Raw genomic sequence first — 24,968 nt, 5'->3', positions numbered from 1 at the left:
GAATTCTGAAGAATATTATTAGCCTTATTGCTTTCAATTGTTCTCTTATTAACTTGAATAAGACTTATCTTAGAAAACTACTACCAATGACTCTGTTCTATTTGCCAGTAAATTAGTCACGCAATTTATTAGTTCGTTCGGGTGCCCTAATCGCAAATGAGAGAGGTGCCTAAATATAAGTAAATGCAAGTATATTTACAATTCTCTGCATGTGTGTGTGACTTGTCACATTAATTGTGTATTTAAGCTATTTATCAAAGCACTTGTACGCATTCAAAAATGAGATCGAGACTTATATTTACATGCTAAGTATGAGCGCTTACTAAACTGCTTTCTCAATTTTTATTCATTCAACTATATATTGTATATATGTAAGAATGTGTACGTAATTACTAAACTTGAAACTCGCACATGAAAATGTGTTTTTGTATTTAATATATTTCGATGAATTAAACGCGTGCGTGTGAGTTGGGAAAATAATTGAGTAATTGTTTTAGTAAATCTATTATATTTAACTCTCGTTTCGCATCGCCTTACTTGCAACCGTGTGATTCAATTCAGCTAAGAAGTGTAGTAATAATATTTAGTGTAATTAATATTTAGAAAATTTTGCGAACTTTATGATTTTTGGCTAATCGTTCAAACTTAACGCCATTTTCAGCAACATTTTATCAACTGTCCTAATACTACTTAAAACTACGCCTAGTTATTCACTTATTCGCATGGCTAAAGTGTGCGCAAAGAGTATGCGCTCTTTCAGCAACCCACGATTTTTCTCGTAGTTCGATGGTCTGATCTCAAAGTACTAGAAGGCATTTGAGAGTCTAATTTGCCAAGAAATTACCTTTCTGCGGCATTGATCACACATTTTACCGGAATTCAGCTATGAGAACGCATACTTTTCGCGCACACTGTGTTATTTCTTCAATTGCGTTCCTAATATTTCACACAAACATTCACATTTCTCGATGCAGGCATATTTCCGAGTCAACTTGAACAATCACTCGGCCCCACACCCAAAATTCCTGCACGCTCGGGCTTCGAACAAAAAGCGTTTGCAAATCACACACACACACTCACATGTATGTGTATTTTGCATGCTGTTATGTGTACAATTTTTGTTGTCGTTTTTATTGTTGTGTTTGTTTTTACATAGCTGCCGTCTGTATGCCCGCCTGCGGCGATGTCGACGCCTGCGGTGAGTGCTCGCTGCTGGTCGTTGCCGCCGCCGCCGGTACAACGGCATTTTGCTGCGCCGTCGCCTCGGTAGTCTTCAGGAAGTAAGTTATCAAATCGATGGGTAATGGGAAAACAATTGTGGAGTTCTTTTCCGCTGATATTGTGTTGAGTGTCTGTGTTGAGGTGGTAATTGCAAAATTATGGTTAATTTTGTGTGACATTTTCTTGCTCAACATTAATTTGATGTAATTATCGCTTACCTGTAAGTAACGCAGTTGGAGCGCTGCCGGCGAGCCGCCGATCACCTCGGATGCCTCGCGCAATGCCTTGGAGGCCTTCTGTTCTCCTTCGGCGGCGATAACTTTGGCGCGTGCCTCACGTGCGGCCTCAGCCTCGGCGGCCATGGCACGTTGTAGCTGTACGGGCAAGCGTACGTCCTTGCTGTGGTGTGGAAAATGTTGTGAGAAATCATATTAAACGTTGAATAATTATTTTAATTTTAGCGCTGGAACTCTTTTGTGAGTGGCCTCAAAGATCAGTAGTTAAGCTAATTCGGCATAGAAACTACTCAAGGCATGAAAATATCATTTGTAGCTTTAAAATGCTTTTCTCTTTAAGGGAGGGTTAGGGTTTCCTAAGAGTACCCGCTTGTCGTTTAAAATAAATTTACAACAAATGCCTTTCAAATGCGCGCAGTAAAGCAAATTAATACGTCATTATACGCAATTACGTGATTGAAAACAAATACGTGACAGAAGATACGCCAGCCTGGGCTACAATAAACCACAGCTGTGTATGTGTGTAAGTGTATATGTTTGTATGTGTAGGTAAACAATGCACAATATATAAATATATAAATATATATACTCAATGCTGTCATTGATCGCTTTTTATTTGCTCTCGCTGCTTGGCATAACAAAATATGTATGTAAGTAACTCTTCCTATATAAAATATATAAGTATATTTGTGTGTGTGTGTGTATTCTATCGTATCGTGCATGGATTTCGCACATTTTGTTAGCTAAGAATTCAATAGTCAATGTCTCTAGGGCTTTGAACAGCTAAATGGCTTTGCAAAAACAATTATTTCACATGTTTAGTGTTGCAAGTCGTTTGGTAGCTACATGGCGTATACGTAACATTATTTATTGGGTGGAATTCAACATTTCCCTGCAACTTCGTATTTATTCAAATTGCATATTTAGCTAACGGTTCTGACAATTTTGGTTTTTATATTGGCTTTAATGAAAGTATTATAGTTGAATTGGCGTTTAAACTTATTTTATAAGGTTTATTTATAATATGTTTAAAGGGGTATTGTCATGTAATCACTTCGAAAAATCATTTTTTTTATTTTGACAGTAAAACCTATTGAAAACATGCTGTGAAAAATTTAGACCGAAATTCATAGTATTTGATAAGTTAGCGACTGTCTACCAGGCGCCATGACAAGTCTGCAGCTGCTACTTTTCTAAACGCATTTTTATCGAATCATCATTTTCTGAAACCGTCATGGTCCTAAAAAAGTATTCAACCGATTGTCGAATTTTACATACATATGTATGTTCTTCTACTCATTTATAGTTATGGTCCCTACCAGAATTGTTTTTTTTCGAAAATATTTTCATATTTTTTTAACAATTTTTAACGAAAAAAACAAGATTTTCGTGACTTTTTTTGAAGTTCGACATTTTTTTTTATGAAATTGATTATATTTGTTAGGGACGATAGCCGCAGAACTACTGAATAATAATCCATTCGATTTTTTATTTCAGACAACATGAACAGCCGTTTTTGTAAAATTCAATTGTTTATTCAAAAAAATATATCATGCCTATAGTTTTAAGATAAAAAATAAGAAAACTTTGCAAATCAAATCAAATTTAAGCCATTTGAGTACATCAGATTTCCTTTATTAAACATTCCTTAGTTACATTTGAATATTACGCAGAAGTTAACTTTAACCTTAAATAACTTTTAAAGGAGTGAGTATATCGAAAAGTTGTGAAGACTTTTTTTGTAGAGCATTCAATTCTGTACAAGAATATGACTTTTTTATTCCTACAAACGAAAAAGTTCCAAAGAAAAAAAATATTCGTAAAAAGTGGCAAAATCCCATGTTATTTAAATGCGAAATGTATCGTGTTTGGTTCAAGGTTTATTATGAAAATTAAAGGCTTTTTATGGTCTGATATTTTTTTTTAGATGGAAAACTAAAAGTTTAGGGGGCGTCTCGTCAAAAATAATCAATTTGGTAAATAATGGACACCCTAATGACCAGTGAACTACTTTTTTTGTTGGGGACTACTTTGATGTAAAAAAAATTTATATTTAAAACGTAAAAAAACGAAAAATAATTTTTTTTTTGTGCATTTCAAAAAATTAAAATGATTGAATTTTGTTGTCGCATAAAAATTTTTTTCCTAAAAAGTGGTAAAATGAATGCGTTTACATGAGAGTACCCCCTTAAAGAGAGAATAGGAGAATGGTGTCATGTGCAGAAGTTCACGCAAGTGAGGAAAGCTCTCTGAGCGCCATTCACCAGAAACGAGTATTTTACATATGGTTCAAGCAGCTGACAACTTCCGGTCTAGACCAAGTGTTCTCTGGTTAGCCAAAAAACAGCCGTTTGAAGACGAGCTAAAGAAAGGAGGCGAAAAATCCCTTTTCTTGAGGGTTGTGCGCTGGGTTTGGGACCCGCCACGTAAAAACACCGTCAATGAAAGGAAGAAAATAGCCTCGGATGAGAAATCTCTCCGGCCGTTACCGATATCTGCGTCAATAAAGAGGAATGATAGAATTTTCTGCTTCACTTTAGTGTTTAGTAAGGCAGAACTTTCATTTTGGGTAGAGAGCAGTATTGAATTATGATTTATGGAAACGACGTAAGGCCTACGTTAGAAACTCTCTTGATGGGTTAAAGTTGAAAGAGATATCCAGAAGAGTTGAATATTCTCATACTCTTTGGCTACTACACTTGATTTAAGTAAATTAATAGCAATAATTAAAACGCATGCAACGAATGAAACAGTAGCGAATAACCCCACTTGGCCTAGCTCCATAGATATTGCATGTAAGCGTTGCGTTGTGTGCGTGTGTGTACGTGTTTGTGATGAAATTGAATTATTCACATAAGGCAGCACATATCTACACATGTGTAAGCAGTTAAGTGCTGGTTAACCTTTGACTTGGTGGCACTCAAATTACGTCCCACATACATACACGTGCATATTGTCGCACATATGTATGTGCAAATGTGTGCGCGTGTTCTTGAATATCCAAGCATACGTGCTTGTTGGCAAACAAAGGTATAACAAGTAAAACCCTGCGCTTACATACTTGCACACATACATATAGAGCGCCTGAGAAGCTTATGAAATTCTGGCATAATGGCACACATTGTTGTTGTTAATTATGTAAGCGCTTTGTTGCAGCCAAATCGGCTTAAAGCTGGCAGTTCATTAAGCGAGCAATGCACCCTGTATTTATTATGCCGCAGCCATTATGTAGCTTAAGAGTTTTAATAACTGTTGATCCAGCCAAAAATGGAACCATTTACATACCGTATACACAAACAATAACAAACATACATAGTTGATAATTATTGTGTATTTAATCATGGAGTCGGGGTTTTGTTTATTTACGAATAAAGAAATCGAAAAATGTACATCAAATTATTAATTAAAATTATAGTACGCGGAAGTGGCACGTGACGATGTTATGGCAAAGATTATGGTCTAAGCTTTAGTTATTGAATACAAGTGGTGGTACTGGCGAAAAGTTCGGCAGCTCAAAGGCCACCATAAAATTGAACTAAAAATACAGGCTTCAGCTTTAATAATAATTCACTTTCTTAGCAAAATTGCGAGTTTTCTCGATTTTGTTTTAGTTCTTCCCCGCAGCTGTTAATTTTTTTATTTTAACTCTCTTTTCACTGTAACTTTCACGCACAATCTCCTAACCACAAACATGAACTTATAATCCAATAATGCACAGTTACTTACATTTCAACACGCTCGACTTTAATGCCCCAAGCATCGGTGGCTTCGTCTAGTTGGACCTGCAACGCCAAGCAAAAGTTTCGTCCATAATTGCGCGGCAAATCGGCAGTCGGGCGAAAGTGTTTGATAACAAAGCGATTATTTGTTTATTTGCCAGCGCCATTGTTGGTTGTTATTGAGCGGATTGATGATATCCCCAGAGCATCGTTAGGCCATCGACATGCAAACGAGACAAATACAAATAGAAATGGCACAATATTAGTTTCTGATTTCCTTTTGACAACTCCTTTGCTCAGATATAGTCATAAAACTGTACAAACTCAACTTTTTTATGAGCCTGAAAGATGAGCGCCGACTTTACATTGCTACCCACATTCAACACTAGCTTACCAAATAAAATCCAATAGAAGGGCTGTTGTTGTTGCGCGTGTGTATGCCGCAGATGCCATTTTCAAGGATAACATTTGGTTTAGATTTTCTTTATTGTTGTGGCAGAGAGCAAGGCAGCTGGTTTGGGTATTTTTTATTGCGGTTGTATTATTGTTGTTTTCGTTGTTTCTTTTTTACAGCACTAGACTCGATTGTTATGCCCAGTTTACTTTTGCCATTTTTATGGCCAAAACATGTCACGAAAATAAAGATACTAGCCATTTGTTGCCATTGTTTGTAGCAACAGTGGCATGCTATCTCATATTTATTTTTAATTTTAACAATTTTTTTTTAAATACTTAAAAAAGTATCGGGTTTTGAGAAAATTCTCTCAAAAATTCTCCAGTATTCGAGTAACTGTAATCCAATGCATTGAAAACGGAAATTTCGGACATTTCAGTTAAGCAACCAGTTATAGTAGGTTCTTCAAAGAAATAAAATAAAAAAGTCTCGATTTTGGTAAAAATTCCTTGAAAAATTCTCGGGTATTCGAATATGAAGGCATCATATAGATCACAGAATTTTAAGTAATATAATGTCAAAAGAAACCTTCACTGAAGTTGTTGTTTTTACATAAATTATTGCAGTAGGCTCTTGTTGAAGTAGCAGAGCAAAATGCAAGGTCTGTCGCAAAAGAAACAGAACTGTTAAAAAAAACAACAAAAAATTAATATTTTTCCAAAGGTAAATTTTTTTATTCAAAGTAGTTTCCTTGTGCTGCGATACAGCGTTTAGCCCGGTAAATTAGCATTTCAAATGAGTGTTTAAGGTAATTTTTCGGAATGCTCTTGAGAATATCCGTCGTCGCCTTTTGGATAGCTGAAATGTGCTGAAACCAGTGTCGTCAGCATTGCCTTTATTTTTGACTTCTGAAGACGACCGACTTCTGATAGTCACAGAGGTCCTCACGACCATCTTGCTATCACTTAAACCACTCATGCACATTACTACGGGATAAGCACTGATCACGATAAACCTTTTTCATCATTTGGAATGTTTTAGTAAACGTTTTTCCAAGTTTAAAACAAAACTTAATATTTGCTCTTTGCATTTTACGACCGATGACCAAAAGCTGCTGTCACTTTTTGATCCAAAACATCGATTGTAGTTATCCAATTGTCTTAAAATTTTTACGAAATGTCAACAAGAAATCAAACTTTTTATTTCATATACCCACCAATAGGTGGCGCCACCAGAAACAGTTATATTTAAAAAGTTCTGTTTCTTTTGCGACGGAACTTGTATATGATATATAAATTGATTAATGATCACTAAACAGAGAAGAGTTCGATGAACTTAATTTCTGAATTCTTTTTCCACTCGATAAAGTCGTAAGTCATGAAAAGCACTTTCAATATTGACTTCTAAAGCTTCTGGAGAGTCTGAATTATTGCTAAAGACCAATGACTTCAAATAACCCCACAAGAAGTAGTATAATGGTGTTAAATCACAACTTCTTGGACATTCAATGTCACAATTTCATGAAATAATTGAATATAAAAACTTTTCTCGCAATAATTGGGTTGGTGCTCGCGCTTTGTGGCACGTAGCTCCTTCTTGTTGTTATCGTTCTGCGTTGTCAAGATCAACTTCTTTCAATTTCGGCTATATAGCCCAGTCATTTAAGCTTAAATTAGGTAAGAATCTCGGAATTCGATATACCCATTGATATGTCTGTAAATACTTAAATATTGACACCCTAAAGTTATACCCCACCATATGTAGGTTTTGAGAACACTTTAGGGTGTCAATATACAAGTATTTACAGACATATAAATGGGTATATCGAATTCCGAGGTGAACTTACTATAATGACTGGACTTATAAAAAGTGGATTATTATCGGTCGATGATTCCACCAGACCAACAATCACACCAAACTGTCAATTTAGGTGAACGTAATGGTTGTTCATGAATAATTTGTTGATCTTTTTCACATCAGAATCGAGAGCTTTGTTTATTTACAGCATCCCTCAAATGACAGTGAGCCTCGTTGGGGAAGATGATTTTCTTAAAAAATTTAAATTTTTTCCAAGGCAAAATCAACAAATTCACGACGTTAACAGTGGTTCAATGGCTTCCGTTTTTGAGTGTGAACAATTTTATTCGAAGTCAACCCCAAATCCTTTCTCAAAATCCGCCTTGTTGTGCTTTGGTACAGTCCCAATTCATGAGAATGTCTTGAAATCAACAAATTGCGGTCTTCAGCAACACTAGCTTGAACGACAGCAATTTTGCCGTTACTTCGAGCGGTTATTTGTCTTATTGGCACTTGAACGTTAAGTAAAGAAAATTTATTCAACAATTCGACGAACACAGGTGGACTATGATTACGACCATAAAATGGCAAAGGCGCACGAAGAGTTGCAATTAGAAAACGATTATTTTGATAATAAAAATGAAAAATTTGTTAATGTTGTTCTTGCATATATCTTTCTATGATGAAATTGTAAACATTACTGAATACAGTGAAAAAAAAAATAGAAATCATGACAAATTAAAAATGGCCGAAACGACACTTAGAAATTATATTCTCCTTATTGGAAAATCCGGTAAATATACCTGTGTGTATAATAATGCATTTCTCCTTTCATTAATAGTTAGCAAACAATCCCATTGTTTTCCTTTAAGGATTTGGCATTAAATTGTCAAAATTTTCGTTAAAAGGCTCTTTGTTTAAATTTTTTCCTGCCTGCTGAAATGGAGAGAAAAACATTTACATACAAAAAGAAAATTTCGAATTTCCATTTAAATTAACTTTTTTATTTTTTATCAAATTCGATTCCGTTATTCAAATCAATGCTTTATCCTTTTGTACGACATTTAAGAATTGATTTAACCAAATGACCTCAATGCATTTTTAAAGCTTTAAATATGTATATCACATGTTTGGTACATACATATATATGTACATATATGCGTATGCATTCGTATGCTCATATGTCATAGAAACCCCTTGGGTTCAGACAAATACCCGCTAGTAAAAAAATGCAGACATTCAACTTTGTTGTTGGTAGTTGTGATGGTTGTGTGAATTTTTCATATTTCGTTAGTTCACACTTATAAAAAACATTTTAAAATTTCGAATCGATGTCTCAAATAGTTTTAGAGTTAAGCCATTTAAAGCATAAACTCTCCGCTCAATCAGCCGTTTTTTAAACGCATTTTTCTCGAAAGAACATTTTTCAAATTTGCGAAAATGATATACCGAAGACAAATGTTCGGATCATCTTGAAATTTTGCATGTTCTGTATGTAGTTCTACATACAATGACCTATCTGTTTTTGGATCTGATTATTTTGATTTAAGGGCCCCATTTTGTCAATTTTTGATTTTTTTATAATTTTTTAAGTTTTACCCACGGAGATGGCCCGAATCAGTAGCAGTAGTGGCCGCCAGAGATCTCGTATAACTCAACAAATATTTAAATTGTTTTTTCATTCCTCTGAGTATTCTTGACGAACGGATAAATTTTCAAAATATTCGGTATAGTTTAACAGTTTTTTTAAGCGACGTTTTTGTAGGCTGGCACACTAGGTACGCCCCTTGAAATAGAAACCAGGAAACTGTTCCGTATTACAAATACAATTTTAATACATTTTTTTATTGAAAAGAATTACTCGAATTCTCAGCTTATTTTAATATTGGGCAAATTTATATTTGCAAAAATGAAATTTCGATATTACTTACCATTAGAAAATTATTTAAAATTAGGAATGGTTTGTAATTGTTGATGCTGTTTCTATGTACATATGTACTTATGCACATATGTACATATTTATAGAATGGATTTAGCGCTAGACAAAACATCGACGAAACATAGTTAACCTGCATACATGAGTTTAGAAATGGTCATCGGTGTGAGTTGCCGTATCACTCAACGCTCCGATAAATTTTTCCCAAAAAAGTGTGATCTAATTTCGTGACGAACATTACCACGATCCGTGCTCGTGTTTTGATCGTAGTCTCAAAGTGTACTTCTTGCACGAACAAGTTTTTCTTAAAATTCGTCAGACGTTCAGACGCGATTTTTGAGACCTTCAATTTTCCGGACGAGATACACGTGGCAAGGAGAGGAAAAGTTCTGTTGCGGATCTTACAGATATACAAAAATGTATAAATGGAACCCAGTACTTTATTCCAGGCATTTTTATACCGATTTTCCGCGCTTTAACAGCATTTTGTATATTGGCTGCATTCGAAAACCATCTCACCTCACCGATGGAGGGCTTCAGGTTATGGCTCCGCACTAAGTCTTATTATTGTTCGCAAAGTCACTCATTGCCGCCAAACTCATCCACTGACTGGTAGTACACCAAAATAGATCAGTTCGAAACAAACTCACGCACCTCGAGTTTTTCTGCAGCCAGCAAGCAAGCGCGTGCATTTATTTATATAATATTTAAACTAACTGTAACGGTATTCCCATGGAAAGGTCTCGCATTGCAAATGCAAATGTCGTCCGTAACAAAGTGTTTATTTATTTTATGTTCACTCTCGTCCATTCTGTAAATATATTGCCCTTGCAAAAGCGCAAGCATCGATGAATGCTAGCATGTGTATGAGTGTGTGTGGGTGTGTTGTGCTTTGCAATATTTTGCAAACTTTTCGATTTGTGTGCGTCGTTTGCACAGTTTGCTCTGCACTCTGTTTGCCAGCATTTGTTAATGTTAATGTGATTTGCGTTTGCGATTACGACTTTCTTGCTGCCCTCGCATGCAAAGCACTGAACTCGGCATCCGTGATTTTGGTCGTGCATAAAAATAGCAATATCTCTTCACCAGCACGTGTGTGTGTGTGCGTGTGTGCTGATCTATTTGCATGCATTGCTTGTGCACGCTTCATTGCTTCAAATGGCTTGACGATTGAGCACTGAAGGGCGTGTCGATAGCTGACCCGGCGGACGGATTTGCTTACATCCGCAGGCATGTGTACGTGTGAGTGTAAGTGTGTAGTGGATGCGGGGAGGTGGCGCTTGTTTATGCGCACTCATCAATGGCAAGTGAGATGTCATCTCTGCTTATTTGCATGAGCGCATCAAGTAAATATAAACAACGATAACGACCTGAGGAAAAAATGCTGCACCAACACACACACGCATGTGCTTCGTTGTGCGAATGCAACACTGCTTAAATTCTTATTCTTCGTGATTTTTTTGTTGCTGTGATTGTGTGTGTCAAATCAACTTGGATGTGTTGGTTACTTGCATCACTTGCTCTGGCAGCGTTGACAGGTGACAACAGTCATCGGCTGTCAATGCCGTTTGTTCGAGCGTCTTTCCATGTGATGGAAGTTAAATTAAATGTCAAATGCTGAACTTTTGTCGATATGTTTCTGACATTTGCAAGGGAGTTACTTTTCAAAAGGTGGAGAGATTTTCTCAGTGTATGACTATATTTTGCAGAGCGGATGTGGGTTCACTAGAGGTAACCCAATATTTGGCCCTTATAAGTTTTTATTACCAGTACTTCCAAAAATCGTATGTGTACGCCCTTATGAAGGACTAAGTATAAGATCTTAACTTAACCCAATCTTGCTACAATGTCAACGGATTTTTAATACACCGGCCAATGAAATTTTTTCCAAGAGATTAAAGAACACTTAACCCTCCGCATACGAGGTGGGGTAGCGATAGAAAAAAATCGTTACAATTTGAAAACAAACAAGAAAAAACGTTAACTTCGGCTGCACCGAAGCTAATATACCCTTCACAGGTGCATTTCTTTTAGTAACAATGTGTTCAGTTTGTATGGAAGCTATATGCTATAGTAATCCGATCTGAACAATTTTTTCGGAGATTACATTGTTGCCTTAGAAAATAGTCTATACCAAATTTGGTGAATATATCTTGTCAAATGTGAAAGTTTTCCATACAAGAACTTGATTCCGATCGTTCAGTTTATATGGCAGCTATATGTTATAGTGGTCCGATATCGGCCGTTCCGACAAATGAGCAGCTTCTTGAAGAGAAAATGACCTTTGCAAAATTTCAAAAGGATATCTAGAAAACTGAGGGACTAGTTCCTATTTATACAGACGGACGGACGGACGGACGGACAGACAGACGGACATGGTTAAATCGACTCAGCTCAACATACTGATCATTTATATATACTTTATAGGGTCTCCGACGCTTCTTTCTGGGTGTTACAAACATCGTGATAAACTTAATATACCCTGTTCAGGCTATAAAAATACACGCAAGTCATCACTGTCTTGGTTATGATGGCATGGAGAAACTTAAGTGAAAAAGATCTGATTTTATTATTAGATTAGATTTTATATTTGAGTATTTTGATATTACCTTGTACCAAAACTTTACACCACTCATTTTATTTAGATGCGTAATTATTTAAACGGGTCCAAGTTGAGGCACTTTTTTCTATAGCCTTTTTGTGACAGATCACGAGTGAATCGTGTCAAGTTGTCATGTTTGACATTTCATCATGGAAAGATTAATTTTATAACGAAAAATCAAGTTCTGCAAAGAATGTGTTTCGCACGCCTCTCTCAACATAATCGACCTACAGAGCATACTATTCACAACAACATCACCCATCTTGAGACCCAGCATTCATTATTGAATAATATTAGTGAAGTGAAGTGAAGAAAATGTAACAACCGTAGTTGAGAGTGAGGCCGTGGAGAGTCGATACGGTGCCGTTCGCAACAACTCGGACTATCGTATGAAACGAATTGGCGCATTTTACGTCGAGATCTTAAACTGAAAGTGTACAAAATACAGCTTGTGCAAGAACTGAAGCCGCTCGACCTATTCAAGCGACATCGCTTTGCTCTATGGGCTCTTGGAAAGTTCCAAGAAGATCCGGCGTTTTCAATGAGTATATAAACTAGCAAAATTGCCGCATTTGGGACGAAGAAAAACTTGAAAAGATTCTAGAGCTGTTGTTTCATGCAGAAAAAATAACGATTTGCCGTGGTTTGTGGGTCGGTGGAATCATCGGTCCATATTTCTTCAAAAATGATGCCGGTGAGAACGTAACGGCCAAAAGCGACCGTTATCGAGCCATTATAACAAACTGAAATTGAAGCTCGTGATCTCGGCGAACTTTGGTTTCAATTATACGACGCCACTTCCCACACATCGCATCAATCAATAGATTTATTAAGAGAACACTTCGGTGAGCAGGTAATTTCAAGTTTTAGTCCTGTCGATTGGCCACCAAAATCGTCTGATATCACATCGGTAGACTTTTTTCTGTGTGGATATGTAAAGTCTTAAGTCTATGCGGACAATCTCGCTTCGATTCAGGCCTCGGAGCAAAACATCACGTGTGTCATGCGCCAGCTACCAGTCGAAATGCTCGAACTAGTCATGGAAATTTGGACTTAACGGATAGACCATCTGAGACGTAGCCGCCGCTAAACTTGAAAGAGATAGTCCTCAAAAAGTAAATGCCAAAGAATGTTCTTCGAATGATAATAATAATTTGAGTTTCTTCTTTCAAAAAGATACATATGTATCTCATCAATCCCACAACAAAACCCCTCTTAAGGTTACTCCAAAAACACATTTAATATTACCATGAGGTGAAAATGGTGAAATTTTAGAAATCGGAAAGTTTTAACGCACATGACAAGTAGATAAATTATTCATAAAAGGCCTCTCTCTTTGAATAATAAATAAGAAATATTTTCGTTTTCTGTTTCGTCTCCCCGCCTGTTGTAACCTCAAAAGCATACACAAACTTGTGACTTTCTTCTTAAATTTGCTTGGCTCATATTTTATTACATCGTACTCACACATTCACACATCTTTATTCAATTTTCTTTTTTGTTTTTCGCGTGTGTACTTGTTGTGCTGCCTTTGCTGTGTGCACACGAGTACAGTGGCAGCGGAAAAATTGTGTCAAGTGTGCGAAACGACGACATGACTAAAAGGCATTACACTTTGCACCTGAGGAAATCTTCAGACTTTATATTCGTAGAAGTTGCAGTAACGACAAGCGAATAAATACTTCTATTTATGAATATGCATACAAACACATGCACATCGGCGACCCTTAGCCATATAAAATGTGTCCCCAAGAAATTCATTTGTACAGTGAATTGTTTTGTAATCACATACCCTGCAGGGAGGATCTGACTTGATGATAAAATATTCCGTCTAAAAACAAATTGTCATGAAGCCTTTAAAGTTTCTTTGGTTTCAAGCAATGTGAGAGCTTGCGGGGAAATTTGCTTAATATTACCACTTTGAGACCGATTTATTTTAGGAAAACTTGTAAAAAGCTTCAAAAATGGGAGGCCAAGTAAAAATATTTTATATTACAATTCGGTATGATTAGGAGAGACAGCTTTTATAAGTATCTCTCAGCTTAAGAAATCTGCTTATGTTTCAGAATATAAGGGCGGAGCCTGCTTTGGAAGCTTCAAAAAATCGATTTTTTTTTTGCTTAAGTCTCTTTAAAAATAATCTAAGAATATGTCCCCAAAGTTATAGACGGGAATTCGAAATATTTTCGAAGCTAGAAGGGAAATAATGACCGAGCGTCTAGCAGATATATTAGCGCTTGGGCAGAAAGCGAAGACTTTGACGCGCGATTTCTTGGTTTTTCGTTTTTACGATTTTTCTTAATTAGCGGGCAGGAAGAAAAAAACTAAACGTCTTATGGAATCGGGGCAAAGTTTATTATCATTGGCATTAAATCATCTTCAATTTAAACTAAAAAAACTAAGAAAAGTCAAATTTGTACATACTTTTAAATAACATAAATAAAATTTTTTTGGTCAAAAACAACTTTTTTTTGGAATTTTTTTAGTTTAACTAGAAGATAAATTATTAAAAAATATGAATCCCTTTGAATTTTTTGTTTCCGATAGAAATTGCGAGCTGCATCCTGCTCGCCGACCAACAAATGCACATGCGAGGTGCATCGGTCAATGGCTTTCCAAAGGCAGAATACCAAAGATTTCGTTTCCAAAAGTTTGTGGATGATGTTTAAATATATAACTACAAACCCTAAAAATTTCGCTTTAATCAAGTTTTTCTTTCCCTCCCAAAAAAATCGAGTTTTTGAAGCCTCTACAGCAGGCTCCCCCCTTAAAGAAAGTATTCTGTGCTTTTTTAGGAAGAAAGGAACATCCGTGATGCCAACGTTTTTGGTATAGTCAACTGAAGCTTGCAGCGTGGCTTGACAGTGTTCTCTCGAGCACTGCAAAGAACCAGAATTTAAATTACGTTAAAGACTGTGATCTCCTATACTGCTAAAGGTATGTATTTAACAGCCCTGTAAGCACCACGACCTTTCGAAAATCACACAATAAATTATGCTTCTATTCGTGGCACGAGATTTTACTTATAAGTAGAGTCCATTTTTTAAACATTTCTCCATATTTTGAACCTTCGTATTACCTTTGAAGCCACCTAATATAACCAGCTTGTGTTCGTGCGATTTCTCTTTAGGGCAGCCTCATACAAAAACACATGTCAATGTGAGCCTCCTGTAGTACTATTTCTTCAGCTGCCTTGCTCGCGCTGCCATTTGCGCGCCTTCACCCGCAACCCTCGTCTGACATTCGCACTTCACACAATCAAAGTAAAAAAACAACAGAACTATAAAGTAAGCGACTGTAGTTTGCAACCTCCGATGATTTGCATTGGCGCGCCACACATCACGTTTACGCTCCATTAGCCTCGATGCTGCTGTTGCGCTTCCCGCGCCGACTGGTTGACTTCATAAAGGTGGAGCACATGTGCGGCATGCACCAGCGCCGAGCTGCTAACACATGCAGCAGCAATGTAACGGATGACATGCAAGTGGGTATGTGCGTGTGTGATCGGGTGAGAGGTGAGCGACAGTGATGCTGACACTAAACCACTGAAACTGAAACTTTGACGTTGATGCTGATGCTGATGCTTATGCTGATGGTGGTGATGGTGTTGGTGATTTACGAGCGCTGCAAAGCAAAAACCGAAAACCAAAAACAAAAAGGGTTGAACGTTAGGTGTGACTCACCTGCATTGTGCCGGAAATTGTCATTCGCTCGCTGAGTATCTCATGCAAATGCCGAGTTCCCATTGTGTTTCGTAGAGTAGTCTGCGCCAAAAGTCTGGTCGAATGGTGAGCGTTCTCCACGTTCGCTATAGAAACTGTCGCATTGGAAACGCGATAGTAAACCACTGCATCCACCGACACGGTGACACTGTCCTTTGTCAGTACCTACAAAGTGCAGTGGTGGGTTTTGTTTGGTTGTTTGTTTCTAGCTTTGTTTGTGCTTTGCTTAGCTTTGTTTTCTCTAAACTCTAATTTCTTATACGTATTTCTTATTTGTGATTGCTTAGGCTATGTCTATTTGTTTGTTTGTTAGCTTGTTTGTTTGTATGCGTGATTTTCGCAATCAAAGCGGAATTTGCTAAAATTAACTCGCTTTGTGTTGCCTCCGCTCTTCCACTACTCTAAGTTAAATGTGATTTTTGTGAATTTGCAACGCGTTTTTCGTTGGTGAATTCAATGTGAGCTTTTACGTTACGCAAGTACATACATACATACAAAGAAAGAAGCAAGTGTTTTTGGTGGTGGCTTTCCCTGACACAAAGTCACAAAGTCAGCTACATACAGACATACAGAGCGGCACTACTTGTGCATATAAAGATAACCTATGTACTAAGCATAACCTAACCTAAAAGAGGTGAGTGTGTATGTATGTATGCCACATAGATTTGTTGCATTTTGGTGAGTTGCTTGCGCATTTTCATTTTCATTTTCATCTTCATTTTCACTTTAATTTGCGGCTGCAATTCGCTTTACACCTTCACACACACACACATTTAAGCATACTTGCACTTGTGCGGGTGTGTGTGTGTCTGAGTTGTTGTGAAATTTGTGCCGCCTTAACGCTCGCTTGCATGTGTGGAAAAAAGCAATGCGATTTTGTTTGCATTTTCTTAATTTTCGCGAAGAATGACGTGAATTTGTGGTGCGAGATGCGAAAGCAATGACAGGACACAGCACTCAATACATACATACACACATACAACTACATAAGTGAATACGTACAGTTAAATCTACGCTATATCCTATAATACATACTTATGCAACCGTGTATTTATTCATTTGCTGCGAATGCGTACAGTGTTGCCACACTGCAGCGTCGCTTGCTATCGATGACAAGGCCACGCGCTGCTTAATACATGTGCCTGCGTCATTCGAATGTTTGTGTGTGGGTGTGTTTGTGTGCCTCCATTTTGAATTCAATTTGAAGCATGGAGTTGGCAGTAGATTTATGCACATAATTAAGCCTTTGTGTGTATTTACTTAATAATTATGGTCTGTACAAATTGTGCTCCTGTGGTGCGCTTGTGATTTCGGGGGCCTTTGCAATTGCCACACATCTTCTAAAATGAGCTTTTGACAGTGAATGCAATGTGATTGATTTGTGGTGAAAAATAAATGTTTTCAGTGAAAGGGAAATGCACGCTAACTAAATTGGTGAAATGCTTTATATGAATGAAGGAAATACATGTGATATTTGACATTAAGCTCGTCTGACGGTTTTGTTGGGGTAAGTGAACATGGAGACTTTAGTCTGAGATTCCATCGAACGTGTTAGGTCAGAGAGTAAACCGCTCCAAGAGAAAAACCTACCTCGTGCTTGTTAAGTTAACACCATTTTATACTAGAATTAGGCAGCTTTTCTACAACTAGCTTTCGATATCAAGCGCTGCGGTTTGTTGAGAATTAAAGGCCTTATAAAAGGAACATGGAGAATGTGCGCTAGGGTATTCCATTGAACAAATGTTTATCAATATTTGCTTATTAGCAACGCCGAAGATCAATTTCTGAGCTTCCGAAACCAAGAAACAACTGAAGTACAATTATCGATTTAGTAAAATCACATTTGTACTATGGACAAAAAATAGTAAGACTTTGTTCGTAATTTTAAAATTCTTAATTTATTCTTCAAAATCTATGTCGTCACCCTCAAAGTGATCCGCCTTGGCACCAAAACACTTGCGCCAACGTTTCTTCCAATCCTCAAAACGGTTGTTAGAGTAAATTTCCGGAGCAGCCTTCTATGCACGTAGCGATTTACATTTATTGGCTTCAATTGACTCAAAACGGTTTCCCCGGAGCGGTCGTTTGAGGCTGCTGAATAGCCAGAAGTCACACGGAACTCAATCAAGTGATTACAGTACGATATTGGTTGAAAACTTGGCGAAAAAGTCACCAAGAATCAACGCAGTATGCGACAGTGCATTATCGTGGTGCAAAAACTCAGAGTTGTCGAAACATAATTCCGGCCTCGTTTCACGTATAGCTCAGAAGGCATTCGGAGTGCACCACTCCTCGGTAATCGAAGAAAACTGTCAATCTAACCTTGAGCTTTGACCTACTTTTACGTGGTTTTTTCAGCTTCGGCTCACCTTTGCAACGATATTCGGCCGATTGAACGTATGTTTCCGGATCATAAGCATATATCCAAGACCCATCGCCAGTAATAATAAATTTCATAGTTGTCGGAAATCATTTAGTGATTTTTTAACCAATCGTGCTTTCTCTTTTCTTAGGTCTAAATGATATTTCAAAATGGTTTTTAACTGATCCTTCCGATATTCCAACGATGCCAGTGAGTTCTCTGACTGTTAATTGTCGACTTTCAAGCACCAATTCCTTTATTTTATTGAGTTCTTCGTCATCACTTGATGTTGATGGCTGTTCTGTACGTGGTTCGTCGTCAATGCGTTCTCGACACTCTTGGAATAATTTGTAGCAATCAAAAACATTTGCTCACGGCAAAGAATTATCGCCGAATACCTTTTCCAACTTTCTGATTCGTATTAAGCATTATGATACGCATTTGTTTCGGAACCAGAAATTTGACTCCGCACACAAAATGTAATGGAACTTCTTTGTTAAAGAATTTCACTCATCGTAAAATTGCCGAATGCAGTTTATGTAAAAAAAATATTTCAACGAATGGGTTTTTGCGTGAAATTTAAATAAAAAAAGTCTTACCATTTTTTGCCCACAGAGAAAAAGACTTCTACTTTGTAAGGTTTTCAACATACTTGAACTTGTATCATTTGCTTGAGTTTTCGAAACAAGAATATTTCGCTTAAACTTGAGGAGAGACTAATTATGTGTCATTTTGATCGAAGCACTGATTTCCCAACTTCCAAACGAGGTTCTCTTCTCTTTGGCTTTGAATTTGGTTTAAGTGTATAGAAGTATTTAACCGTATTTTTGATGAACCAGGGCGAGGCAAAACGTTGATGAAAACACTGATTCTCAATGATCGTTACCTCGGTAATTTAAAACCAAAGGTACTTGCAACCATCTGCCATTCGAAAGGTTCGTAGTTTGGAATGACCTCTGGGAAGCTATAGGAGATGAAATTGTTTTTTAAATTTCCAGTTATTTTTTTTTATTAATACGAGAAGTGTAGGTCATATGCTCGATTCGGCTTTATATTTACCCTTTTTCTCTTAAAAAGTAAGAACGTGAGAATAACTTGTCTATTTGTGGAACTGAAGGTCCGTACATGCCATGATCTGATAAGCCTCAAAACAGCATTAATGATCCTATTATTAGTTTCCGTCTTAAGGCTTTTTTACTTACAGGCTAGTATCAAAGATTACCGAAGTTTCTATTAAGCCAAGTAGTTTTTAGTCCACTTAAAATTGTATGTATGTATATTAGCTGTCTTCGATTCACCATTTCACCGCTCTTTGTCTTTGCGCGAGGCAAGGAAATTGAATTCGTAGAAGAGAGTATTCGAATACCTCATTAAAGTGTTAAACCTTTTTTTCTACTGGTTCAACTGTTTGTTAGTCTTTTCGACTTTTGCCGTCTTCAGTGCTACCTAGTTATGTTTTGCATATTTCAGATCAGTCTTCCCATTTTTAATTATTATGTGACAAATTCCACTTAAAAATGGAAATATGAACAATTTTTCATTGATTTTCAAAAGTTAAAGCTAAAGTATAGTTGCTTTAAAAAAGTAAGCGTGGAAAGCAAGAGGTTACTAAAGTGTATCTCCTTGCGAAAAGGAATATTTTGCTAACAAAGACAATTTCATAAGTGTCAGGGAACATAATAGTACAGAGTTGCTCTACAAACGCTGGTCATTCGTTTGAACAACAGGCATAATTTGCTCAATTCGTTAGTCTCTAATGGTTTGGCGTATCGAAGACAGCTTTTTGGTCTAACGATTTTGTAAAATCGAAATAATTTATATTATATATGGGGTGTGGTTTTAGAGGTATAGCATATTGTTGAGAGTTAGCTTAGTAAGGCTCACTTATAACCAGAAAAAGCTGCTGTCAGGTGTAGTTTGTAAACAATATTTTCTTTTCAAATACAGTGTAGTTAAATAAGTGTAAATCAAGGCGAAATAAGTTTACTTACATATATATATTTAATATAATATGTACAAAGAAGGGAACAAGAGTGTAAAAGTATAAGACAAATGCATAGGTTTCTTACAAAAAATACATATGTATGTATATAAGTAAGTTGATACTGTGTGGTGTGTCAAAACAAGAGTGGAATAAAACGGAATTGAAATGAGTTAAAGAAATGATCGAAACAGAAACACAAATCGAAGGCAAAATCATTCTCAACTAAATAGATGGTTGGAGTGCAATTTGATCACACACTTGGGTACATATGTTCGCATACAACTGTACTGTACTGTGCCACACTGGAGTCTTACAAATTTGTACATAACATACATACATATACATACATTATACATACTTATGTGTATGCAATACCTAACTAATGGGTTCATTATTACCATATTTAGCTATTTGATATTATGGCTAACTTTATTACAATTTGCACAGTCTTCCGGAGTCAAGCAGCTTTATTCACATTTCAACGAAAATATGCATGTGTGTATGTATATAATCCAAACCATATGAGTATAATTGTATGTATGATATATATGTATATTTATGGTTAGGTATATGGGTATGTAGTATAGACAAGCTGCATCGCCAAACGATCTTAAAGCGCTTTCTTTATATGTGGGGATACATATATCGTCACCTAAAATGCAGAATACCGTGACATCACTTTTCATAAGTTTAATGACGAAGGAAAAACGTTATAATTGAAACCATATATATATGTTATATATTGGCTAATATGGTTATCTATTAGTTATATTGGTTAAAATATTGGTTATCTATTAGTTATATCTGACAGCGGAAGCTGAAAATTTTAAACTACATATATGTAGTATGTTGTAGTGAATCGTAAGCGATAAAAAACTCAATTTCGGGTTTTTTGCTGATTCGTTGTTTTGCATTTTAGGTGACGATATGTAAGTCTATTAGGTACTTGGAGTAGAAGTGATATGAGTTAAGAGTATGCATATACAGTTTACATATATACAAGTATATAAATATATATACATATATTTATATAAAACAATATATATCTGTTATATTTGTGGCATATATCTTTATACTTAGTTTAGCTAAATATTACTGTTACTTTTTATTAAGGGCTATTTGAAGTGTATTTATTTATATAGTCGCTAACTAAATATGTATATAACTGTATATAACTAACTATATATGTATGTGTGAAGATTATTTATTATTATTTTCAATTATACATAACTATTCATGGCTGCCTGTTTGTTACTTTTGTATATATAATTATATATTTATATATTTATATGTTTATATGCTTAAATGTTTATATCTTTTATTATATGCTTATATAGTTACTACTAGTAGTTATTCTAGCAAGTGTGAGCTTTTCTTCAGGCAATATACGCTTTGCTCAGCAGTAAGCTGTATTACATAAATATGTCTGTATATATATTGGCTACTAAATACATAGGTATTTATATATTTATATATGGTACTACACTAGATTAATCACTGGCTAGCTGTCGCCTAACGAGTGTGTGGTTATTGTCTATGTATGTTGGTGTTACTGATCGGCGGGCAAAACGCTTGAGTTTTTTTTGTAAATTTTATTTGCACTATACATATACATATATATTTTGAATATATGGTATTATATGTATTTGTGAGTAAATTAATTGATTTGTTTCATTTAATTTCGGAGAACATGCGAACCCTTTCCCATTTAACAGCCTAAACCACGCAAACACATATTGATGAACTCGACATAGGTTTGCTTCTATACTGGTGGCGGTCTGTTATCCCTCGCTTGTGCTCAAACGAATCAGAGGAAGCGATAAAAATCGATTAATAAATTTGTAATAAGTTGGCAATAAAATTTTAAATTTTTCAATTTTTTCTCTTTCATTTCTCATTTGTGTTCACACTGCGGCATTCAAATGACCTTCAAATTACATTTCAAAGTAGTCCTCACAATGTAATGATTATTCATGTGATTTGAGCGTGTGTGTTAGTAATGAATTAATTTTTGTTCGCTATCAATAAGAGGATAGCCAATCAATTTTTACATTTTCCAAATATCACTTTTTTTCAAAATTTTTGAATTTAGTTTATATGAGAGTTGTTGTGAATGGTTTCCTTAGTGTGGAACTAAAATTTGGTTTTTAAATATATTTTTTTGCAACTTAATTATGTTTATGCATTGTTTGAGGTTTTGTTAATACTGCGTTCTTGTCAGAAATAAATTATTAATGATTGACTAACGGTAATTTATGTAAAAGTTGAGTAAAGACAGATAGCTTTTTGTTTTTGTTTTTAATTAGAATAGACATTTATATTTATGGAAATAGCATGCTCTCAAAAATTGAACTCTTAATCAGGGGGAGGGGGAAGTTAAATCAGTGCAGTGGATTACATAGATATATGTATGTACGAGTATTTCGATAAACAAATCACTCCGCTAAAAAGATTTATCTGCTTCAAACTCATAAAAATAGAAAATAATCAAACAGTTAATGCATACAATGAAGTATCCATTTCGTTATTAATTAGATGTAATCGCATGTTTAAGTAATTACTTGCACTTATCGTCTATTAAACATATGCGGGTTGTATAAGATGAGGCGTGGCATTTTAATAACTCGTGTATGCTAGTCTAAAATGTTTTGGAATTTTGGTATTTTGATGTGTTATTGGCGATTTTTTCTTAGCTTTTTTTGTCGAATTCTATATTATATACCCAGATATATTTCAATAAAACTATTTCGTTCACGCGGAAAATTTAACAATTTGAGATTGGTAGAGAAAACATTTATACTATAAAATTCAATTAGTCATAAAAAAATATTCTCGAAATTTTTGATCAGCATTTAACCATAAAAATATGCATTTGTCGACTTTTTATAACTCCTTAATAACTTTAGAGTCTGTGTAACGTACTCTTTATGACTAAGGGCTTAATTTTTTAAATTAATTAAATATAAAGTAAACTATTTTATGGAAAAGGCAACAAAAATTTGAGGATTAGTGTAATTCAAAAAAAAATATTATTTTAATTACATTCTCAGGAAAACAAACTTTGCTTAACCAATTTTCCAATTTTTCTGAACATTCAGCATAGTTTTAAAAGGAATTGATGGTCTTAGTCGCTAAAGTTGATACTTTTTGTACTGTTAAGGTTTAATTCTATTATCATTTTCATTAAAATAATAATAATAAATATAATCAATTAATTTTTTTATCGAAAACATATTCAGGTTTTGATTTTTATACTTAATTGCAAGTTGTTTAACATAAATATATTCAGAATAAAATCCGCAAACCGACAACAAAGTACTTTGCTCACTTGCTGTTTCTTTCAAGAATCAAATGATGTGGTCAGAGAAGTTAACGGCAAACTTGTACTCTATTATTCTCGTTTATAGATAACAGCAGCAGAGCGCTCTCCCACCCGCTGAGCGCCCAAGTTAATAAGATTTTATAAGCTTTTAAAAGTCTTAGAATCCATCAACGGAATTAAAAAAGAAATCGTCGAGTTTGGTGAATAACCAGTAAAATAATCAGTAAAATAACCAGTAAAACAAACATTAAATACCCAAAAGCCGGTTGGATAACCAGTAAAATACCCAATAAAATACCCACTAAAATACCTAAAACTAGCAATTTGAGACGTAGCTAACCCATTTTAGTATGCATACCTGTTCATAAATATTATAATTAAAATACAAATACTAACTTGGATATATTGTATTCATACATTTGTTACAAATATTTAAATATTTTCAAAGTACTTAGCTTAACTAAAAGCTCGACAAAGACGCGTTTAAATAGTGTACCGTTATAGCACGCTCCAAATTGGCGTTAACACTTAAAATACTTTAAACAAATTAAGATTTAAAGTAATTTGAAATAATGTTAAGAGCATAAGCTGATACGGATTTGGTACAGATTTGATTCCAAATCAGAAACTGAAATCGTTAAGAGTTTTAGACCCAAAAATTGTATAAAAAAATGTTATACTATATATATAATTCCTTAGATGTTAGCATACTGCACAGATAATATAGAATTCGACTTCAATTTCATAGCCAATTTTATTCACAAAAGCTTGTCTTCATTTTTGTGCTCATTTTCGTTTTCGTTTTCGTTTTGATATTTTCATGTTTCAGCTAAGTGTGACTAACACTAAGTGAGTCTGAGAATTACTATGCAAATTGTAATATGTAATATTATTATTGTTGTTATTATTTTTTCATTTTTAATCATATTTTTTTTTTACTATATGTTGTACGTAAATGGAACAACAACAACTGAGTGTAATTGATAAATTTGGTTTGGTTTCTGCTAAATTCATTCTGGCGGGGATAAAAACTGTGTCGCAGCATTAAAACAACGTGTACGATACCAGCTAAAGGACAGCAAAAATTGAAAGGGAAATAATAAGGGAGAAAAAGGAGTTTTAACGCATTAAAAAATAGAAGAAATCGAAAACAAAAACAGCAACTGCAGCAAAAACTTGTACTTAATGTTGTTTTTCGCACACTCGCTTATCGCAAAGTGCCGGCGAAAGCCACGGCGGGTACAGTGGTCGTCAAAAGCAAGTGCACAAATTCAAATTCAAATCAGCTTTTCAATATATTTTCTCAAAAAAATACAAAATGGAGTTAAAAATGGTAGTTCGGTCAAAAGAGCAACTTCTTGTAGAGAAATGACTAGTTCGTGTCCATACAGACAGGCGGTCATGGCAAAATCGACTAAGCTCGCCATGCTGATTATTTAAATATTTATTCTATGGGATGTCTGACGTTTCCTTTGGGTGTTACAAACATCGTGGCAAATTTAAAATATCCTGTATAGGGTATAAAATCGAATATGTTGTGAATTTAGGTAAGCTTTAGTTATATAAGTTAAGAAAATTCCAATATTTGAGTAATTTGATAAAAAACCACATTTTTGCCCTTCCAATATTTTTGCTTCTATATATATAATTTTTGTTTGACAAATTTTTCTAAC

The 24,968-nt window shown here is 35.3% G+C and overlaps 1 protein-coding gene across 13 annotated transcripts in view; it reads right to left on the bottom strand.

Annotated features, from left to right (window-relative positions):
* Nucleotides 1-174: 174 nt before the first annotated feature.
* LOC120778972 (band 7 protein AGAP004871) overlaps nucleotides 175-24,968 on the bottom strand; it is a 116,053-nt gene continuing 91,259 nt past the window's right edge. For 12 of the 13 annotated variants that reach the window (XM_040111057.1, XM_040111050.1, XM_040111056.1 and 9 more), the window contains 4 exons: nucleotides 15,589-15,792; nucleotides 5,184-5,239; nucleotides 1,440-1,620; nucleotides 175-1,352 (listed from right to left, as the gene is read on the bottom strand). In XM_040111057.1, coding sequence (XP_039966991.1) covers nucleotides 1,149-1,352; nucleotides 1,440-1,620; nucleotides 5,184-5,239; nucleotides 15,589-15,792 — 645 coding nt within the window. In that variant the 3' untranslated portion in view covers nucleotides 175-1,148. The remainder of the gene's footprint in view (nucleotides 1,353-1,439; nucleotides 1,621-5,183; nucleotides 5,240-15,588; nucleotides 15,793-24,968) is intronic. The other variant, XM_040111053.1, reaches the window with a different exon arrangement.

This window comes from Bactrocera tryoni, chromosome 5, assembly GCF_016617805.1.
Source record: "Bactrocera tryoni isolate S06 chromosome 5, CSIRO_BtryS06_freeze2, whole genome shotgun sequence".
NCBI classification, from domain to species: Eukaryota; Metazoa; Arthropoda; class Insecta; order Diptera; family Tephritidae; genus Bactrocera; species Bactrocera tryoni.
Note: the sequence above shows the minus strand (reverse complement) of the source record. Positions and strands in the feature narration are given on the sequence as shown.